Source organism: Rhagoletis zephyria, unplaced genomic scaffold (genome assembly GCF_001687245.7).
Source record: "Rhagoletis zephyria isolate East Lansing unplaced genomic scaffold, Rhagoletis_zephyria_1.1 Rzeph_scaffold_20264, whole genome shotgun sequence".
Lineage (NCBI taxonomy): Eukaryota > Metazoa > Arthropoda > Insecta > Diptera > Tephritidae > Rhagoletis > Rhagoletis zephyria.
In genome coordinates this window covers 1-6,563 of record NW_016177323.1, presented here as the reverse complement: position 1 = coordinate 6,563, position 6,563 = coordinate 1, and the positions used below count along the sequence as shown (strand labels likewise).

General features: G+C 38.3%; 3 protein-coding genes across 3 annotated transcripts; 1 reads left to right on the top strand and 2 right to left on the bottom strand.

Annotated features, from left to right (window-relative positions):
* The first annotated feature begins 1,172 nt into the window (after nucleotides 1-1,172).
* LOC108380760 (uncharacterized) lies at nucleotides 1,173-3,187 on the top strand. The gene is made up of 4 exons (XM_017637154.1): nucleotides 1,173-1,237; nucleotides 1,399-2,011; nucleotides 2,230-2,543; nucleotides 2,605-3,187. The coding sequence occupies exons 1-4, from the start codon at nucleotides 1,173-1,175 to the stop codon at nucleotides 3,185-3,187; spliced, it is 1,575 nt and encodes a 524-aa protein (XP_017492643.1).
* A 154-nt stretch (nucleotides 3,188-3,341) lies between these two features.
* On the bottom strand, nucleotides 3,342-4,290 carry LOC108380758 (putative nuclease HARBI1). Its single transcript, XM_017637152.1, has one exon. It carries the CDS (start codon nucleotides 4,288-4,290, stop codon nucleotides 3,436-3,438), a length of 855 nt encoding a protein of 284 aa, XP_017492641.1. The 3' UTR covers nucleotides 3,342-3,435.
* Nucleotide 4,291: 1 nt separating this feature from the next.
* LOC108380759 (uncharacterized) lies at nucleotides 4,292-6,374 on the bottom strand. The gene is made up of 3 exons (XM_017637153.1): nucleotides 5,334-6,374; nucleotides 4,742-4,886; nucleotides 4,292-4,673 (listed from the first exon to the last, which is right to left on the bottom strand). Exons 1-3 carry the CDS (start codon nucleotides 5,504-5,506, stop codon nucleotides 4,419-4,421), a joined length of 573 nt encoding a protein of 190 aa, XP_017492642.1. The 5' UTR covers nucleotides 5,507-6,374; the 3' UTR covers nucleotides 4,292-4,418.
* Nucleotides 6,375-6,563: the final 189 nt, after the last annotated feature.

Below are 6,563 nucleotides of genomic sequence, written 5' to 3'. Positions count from 1 at the left end.
AGCACTAATGGTCAAGTTTTTAGTAATAAAAAGATGTGCATCCATTTGTTTATGAAGAACAGATGGTGTATTAATAAAAAGAAAAGTTATTAGTGCAGTATTTATAAAAAAATAACTGTGAAGCAGTGGGGAAATTTTAACAACGAATAACTTAAAAACTATTAGCATTTGTACACAAAATGTTGATGATATCCGTCAATGAGCACCTCCTCAACACCCCCTGCGAATTTCATAAAAAAATTCGTAATACTTTGGGTGATATAGGAAATGGTCCATTATAGGAAATCTCAGTCATAAAGTCTAGCAGCCCAGATCCCACTATGCAGAAAGTCGCAAAAAAGGGGTAATTGACGAAAAAAGGGTCACCATATTATGTTTACTTTTCTTCGCAATTAAAAAAAAATGTGAGATCCCTAGTCAAAGTCAAATTTACATGTATTATAAAGTATTTTCGTAGTGCATCTTTTCCTACTTTCAGGAGGAAATATATTTTAATAGCATGGCCCTAAAACAAAATCTCTGAAAAGGGGCAAAAGTCGCACATAATTTTGGAAAAGGGTCAAAAAATCAAAATACTCAANTAAAAAAAAATGTGAGATCCCTAGTCAAAGTCAAATTTACATGTATTATAAAGTATTTTCGTAGTGCATCTTTTCCTACTTTCAGGAGGAAATATATTTTAATAGCATGGCCCTAAAACAAAATCTCTGAAAAGGGGCAAAAGTCGCACATAATTTTGGAAAAGGGTCAAAAAATCAAAATACTCAAAATTCCTCACCCGTCATGGTTACTTCCGAGAATATCTTCATAGAATGGGAAGGGTGGACTCACCATTACCATACATTCTTCACCTGCGAACACTTCTATTTTCGCGCAGAATTTTGGTAGAAAGATACGGAGACATAACTCCGAACAACATAATTGGGGTAATAATCTCCAGTGCAGAAAAGTGGGAAGCAGTTGCGAAATACGTGAAATTCATACTCCGCTGCAAACGAGAGGGCGGTTGTCTACTGAGGACACCCGAATGAAACTCCCCTACAAAAGAGCAGCCCCAAGGCTCTAGCAGCGCGCTCCTGCATCTGAAGACATGCAGAATTGCGGTGCCAGATGCGGGATTCCTGCGCGGGCGGTGGGAGTTTGGGTTTTAGTGGGTAGCCCAACACACTGAAATGATTAAACAAACAACAAATACAAATGTAATAGATGTAGATGTTCTCGAGGAAGAATGCAGCGGGTATGGCCCAAATCGAGGAGAGCTTAAATATACTAAGCCACCTCCGAGAGCAGAGCCGCAAAAGAGAGGTCGAACTCGATCCGACTCCCCTACAGGCGAGCCGGAAAAGAAAAAAATACTAACTATAATAATAATAGTAGTAATAACATTATTATTAATAGTGGTAATAAAAATAATGGTAATAACGATAATAATGCACAGAAAACCGTACCAGATAATCAATGGAAAACGATTGGAAAAGGCAGAAAGCCCAAGCTAGGGCCAGAGCCAGGTGAACCTTTGGTCAGTATGGGCGGGGCGACTAGCCGCAAAAAAAAGAGGGTGAGAGAAAATAAGAGTCTCGCCAAACTAATTGGTAAGCCAGCTGAGGGTAAAATCTATGCAGAGGTGCTGGGAACGATACGCGGTAAGCTCCAACCTGAGAAGACGGAGACCGTAATTCGATCTGTTCGGAAAACCCACGAAGGTGGCGTGCTTATCGAAATGGAGCGTTGTGGCGACCACTCAGCATTTAAGGAAAATGTGTGCACTGCCATTGGCCAGCTTGGAGATGCCCGTATTTTCACTAGACATTTACGTCTAGAAGTTCTGGGCATGGACTGCCTAACCACGGCCCCAGAAGTGGAGAAGACTATACGCGGGGAATTAGGAGACAAGATGAAGGGTCAACTTCGCGTCTCTCTCCTCGCTGTAAACTCGCAAGAACAAAGAATGGCCGTGGTGGAAATCGACGAACTGCCAGGCCGGCCTTTTATTGAAAAGGGGAAGCTGCGAGTAGAGCTCGGAACACTTTGACGACTGCAACTTCACGACGTAACGACAGCGACATCATTTTGTCGACAAATGTCGCCTTGAAGCCAGCTTCTTAAACATTTTGAAGACCTCAGCGACATAGCAAACAGCTGATTTTAAAGTTTGACATTTTGGTATATTTATTTCACAAATTGTGTAGTTTTATTTAAGTAAATAAGAAAAACATGAACAATCAAGAATATGTGATTAATTTTGCGACAACGATTGCTAAAATTGCGCGTATTACCAACTTAGCTCATGAAGCGTATAACGAGCTCCATGGAAGCAACCGAAGATGGTGGGTCCATCCGGTTAACATTACACGCGAGGAAGAAGGATTTTTTAAAACATGTATTCAACAGCTTAAAGAAAAGGATGAGGAGCATTTTTTTAAAGCAACTCGGATAAACGTTTCTAGCTTCAATTTATTGTTGTCACTGCTAAAAGAAAGAATGGAGCGATTTTCTAATAGGAAGGCAGTTGATCCTGAGACGCGTTTGGCGGTAACACTTATGTATGTAAGCAAATTTGAAATAATTATTACATTTTTATACTTAACCAGGTAACAATTTCAGTTTCTTAGCACAAGGATGCAATTTCCATGTGATTTCTTGGGCTTACAAGCTTGGAATTTCAACTGTTCGGAAAATCATATATGAAACATGTGACGCTATTTGGGGTGAGTTACAGGTTGTCTATTTGTCACCTCCAAACGTAAGCGAACTTAAAGCCATTGCAAACAAGTTTTACGTAAAGACTGGCATGCCTAATTACTTAGGAGCTATAGATGGGAAGCACATCCGTATAGTCAGTCCAAGGAACAGCGGATCATTGTACTACAATTACAAAAAAACGTTTAGCATTGTACTAATGGCGGCTTGCGATGCTAATTATGTGTTTACATATGTAGATGTCGGAGCACTAGGCAGCCAAAGCGACGGTGGAGTACTTTCCCGCAGTGCCTTTGGAAGAAAATTGTTGAATGGCACTCTAGAAGTTCCTTGCGACACAAATTTGCCAGGTACATCGACTAACTTTCCGTATTATTACGTTGGCGACAGTGCGTTTCCACTGAAACAAAATTTAATGCGACCATTTCCCGGCCGTAACTTACCACAAAACAACTTGAAACTTGCACTTTATTACTTTAAAATTTAATGGCCCACGAAACTACATACTAAACATTATTCTAAAAATTCTGGTTAAAAAGTGTTAAGTTTTGGAGAATATTTGTTCATTACTTTTTAATTTTTGTACAAAGTTTTAAAATTAGATTTATATGGCCTTTGTTAGATAATGAGGTATACTTTTATAAAAATTAATAAACATTAAGCATACAAAAAGAAATACTCAAAACTTGTCAAAATGTCGCGACCCTATTAATTTGTCCGACATTGAAATGCATTTCACAAAGCATTACTTGAAAGAAAATCTTTTAATAATTCACGTAACTGAAATGCATTTGTGTATGAGCGATTGACAGATCTTGCTTGATATGAATCCAGAGCATTTACTTCCTCTCTCCAACGGCCGTGAATTTCTTGGTTTCCAACTGAGTGGTCAGCAAGTTCAAGGGTAAAGTAGTTCCTGTCATTTTGTAACATCAAAAAGTTATGAAGAACTACGGTAGCTAAAACAATTTTGTCTGCATTCTTTGGGCAAGCATGTATTATTGTATGTAGTACTCTCCATCGGTTGGCCAAAATTCCGAAAGCATTTTCTATGTGTACTCGGGCTTTAGACAACATCATGTTAAATTTGTCTTTATCTTGTGGTAAGTTACGGCCGGGAAATGGTCGCATTAAATTTTGTTTCAGTGGAAACGCACTGTCGCCAACGTAATAATACGGAAAGTTAGTCGATGTACCTGGCAAATTTGTGTCGCAAGGAACTTCTAGAGTGCCATTCAACAATTTTCTTCCAAAGGCACTGCGGGAAAGTACTCCACCGTCGCTTTGGCTGCCTAGTGCTCCGACATCTACATATGTAAACACATAATTAGCATCGCAAGCCGCCATTAGTACAATGCTAAACGTTTTTTTGTAATTGTAGTACAATGATCCGCTGTTCCTTGGACTGACTATACGGATGTGCTTCCCATCTATAGCTCCTAAGTAATTAGGCATGCCAGTCTTTACGTAAAACTTGTTTGCAATGGCTTTAAGTTCGCTTACGTTTGGAGGTGACAAATAGACAACCTGTAACTCACCCCAAATAGCGTCACATGTTTCATATATGATTTTCCGAAACAGTCCGAACATTAAATAAACAAAAGATAAATAGCCAAAACTAGACTGTCACTTAACTTAATTACCTGACCGCAAGTGTGCATATATAACTAAAAATAAATAAAGCACTTCGCGTGCATATATACGTAAGTCTTATTCACTTATTCTACTGTAGATTCCATACTGGCTGAGAGGTACTTTTCAATTTCACCGAAAACTAAAACCGACACTTTGGCCTCTATTTGGTTAACTGTGTTTGGTGGAAGACCATCTTCCGATATTTTCGCTGCCAAACTTGCAAAATGAAGTGCGGTGGAGTCCTGCATTTGTCTTTGACCCACGAATGCCGCACAGGTTTCGGAGATGCTTGAGCCAGCCATTTCCAGAAACTTTTGAAATTTATCACTGTCCTTTTTCTGAAAAGATGCATTGAAGGAAGTGCATTAGGGAAATTGTCAAAAGAACAAGAATTATACATTTATACCTTTTGCTCTCGTGGATTTAAAACCTTACTTTGAGGACTTTCTATTGCAGGTGGAGAAATGTTTGCTGAATTGATATCAACAATTTCAACCACTTCACTTTCTTCTATAAATTGAGTATCATCTGCGCTTATACTTCCAATAGTGCTGAAAAATACAATTTAAAATAAATGTGATGCAATTTTTAGTCATTTGTACAACGATTTTGGGGTGGGGCCCCTTGGAAGCTGTTTGAAAATAGGGGAGATTGGGGTTTTTTGCAAAGGAAAATGAAAGTTTTCCAACAAAAAAATATAACCCTCACTAAGTAGAATTCTCCTTTCTGTTTTGCCGAAGAACAACTTTTGTAGAGAACACCTTCGGCATATTTCGCAAAAAGGACCATAATTCAAACCAAAATTATTAATAAATTAGTGCAGAGATATAGTAAATTATTATTTTTAAATAAAGTGTAGAAACTTGTCTAGAAGTATGTATAAAAGTTTGTCGATTCGGGTCACACGTTTGGGCACAGCAACCCAACATCGTTGTACATATAATTAAAACGTACCCTAGATCTGCAGTATATCTGCGTGCTTATTTAATATCACTTACCGCCTGGAATTCGATACATTTTCCAAAAATGATAGTGATTCGAAGTATCTCCATTTTTTCCTTGGTGTTTCAGCAATACTGCCGGAAGCGAGTTGATCCATCCTTTTGCAGCGCTTATAGGAGTCGCGGAGGCTCTTCCATCGTTTCTTGCACTCCTGTAGTGCGATTCCCATTTTTCCTAACGACCGATATTCGTTATTGATAATGAACGACGTTTGTAGCTTGCAGTAGCGAATAGGCTATTCTCAAAAACACACTTAACGACAGAATTCGTTAGGCATGTCGGTAAAGAAGTTTACGACGATTTTCGTTAATTGCAAAGATAAATATGGCAATATTGACGTTTGACATTTAATATTTGAAAGAAAATTTGATTATTGTTACGCGTATTATTATTGTCGGGACTGTTGTGTGTGAATATATTATGGGAAAAAAAAACAGAAGCGCTAGAGCTACTACGGAGCAGTACCACAAAATGCTGGACTTTTTCCTTGGCAATAAGGGCCTCGCGGAAGGCAAGTTCTCCGCGATTCATGGCCGGCAAGAAGCTTCCCGGAAATGGGAAGAGCTAGCGATGTTGCTAAATAGCTCAAATGGTGCCGAAAAATCTGCAGCTCAGTGGCAAGTAGTAAGTTATAGTAGATCACATAGTAGATGATATCTGCAAAACACAATAATTGCAATTTTTGTATTAGGTTTGGCGCGATTTGAAAAGCCGGACTTCCGTCAAGGCAAGAGAGCGCAGGAAGCAAATGGCGGCAACAGGAAATGCTCCAATGTTAACAGCTCCGCTTTCTGATTTAGATCAGAAAGTTTTGAGCTTACTTGGTACAGAATATGTGGAAGGGAGTAGCCAATGTGTGGAAAGTATTCCGGAGGAAGATGTTAGTACAAATATAGATGTATATATGTACATAGATAGTATGTGTGTATATTTGTATATTGTATTTGCCTACAAATATACAATTGTACGTATTAAAAAAACCATTCAATTTCGTATACATACATACGTATTTATGTACATATCGCTCATTTACTTCAATAGTGTCATAATAAAAAAGAAACAGAGATCGTCTTAAGTATGCAGAAATAATCGCTACCTTTTATTCTATGTTATGTAAAAATTTCACGGCTATATCGATTACCGGTAGAACGAAATATGCATTGATTTTTACTATGGAAGTACATATGTATATGTAAATTCAAAACTTTAAAGCTGTTTTTCTCGAG

Coding starts and splice junctions, on each gene's coding strand:
- LOC108380760 (XM_017637154.1), top strand. CDS start 1,173: ATGATTAAACAAACAACAAATACAAATGTAATAGATGTAGATGTTCTC. Junction 2,012..2,229: donor TTGAAAAGGGGAAGCTGCGA/GTAGAGCTCGGA, acceptor AACAATCAAGAA/TATGTGATTAATTTTGCGAC. Junction 2,544..2,604: donor CGTTTGGCGGTAACACTTAT/GTATGTAAGCAA, acceptor TAACAATTTCAG/TTTCTTAGCACAAGGATGCA.
- LOC108380758 (XM_017637152.1), bottom strand. CDS start 4,290: ATGTTCGGACTGTTTCGGAAAATCATATATGAAACATGTGACGCTATT.
- LOC108380759 (XM_017637153.1), bottom strand. CDS start 5,506: ATGGGAATCGCACTACAGGAGTGCAAGAAACGATGGAAGAGCCTCCGC. Junction 4,887..5,333: donor AATGTATCGAATTCCAGGCG/GTAAGTGATATT, acceptor TGTATTTTTCAG/CACTATTGGAAGTATAAGCG. Junction 4,674..4,741: donor TAAATCCACGAGAGCAAAAG/GTATAAATGTAT, acceptor GCATCTTTTCAG/AAAAAGGACAGTGATAAATT.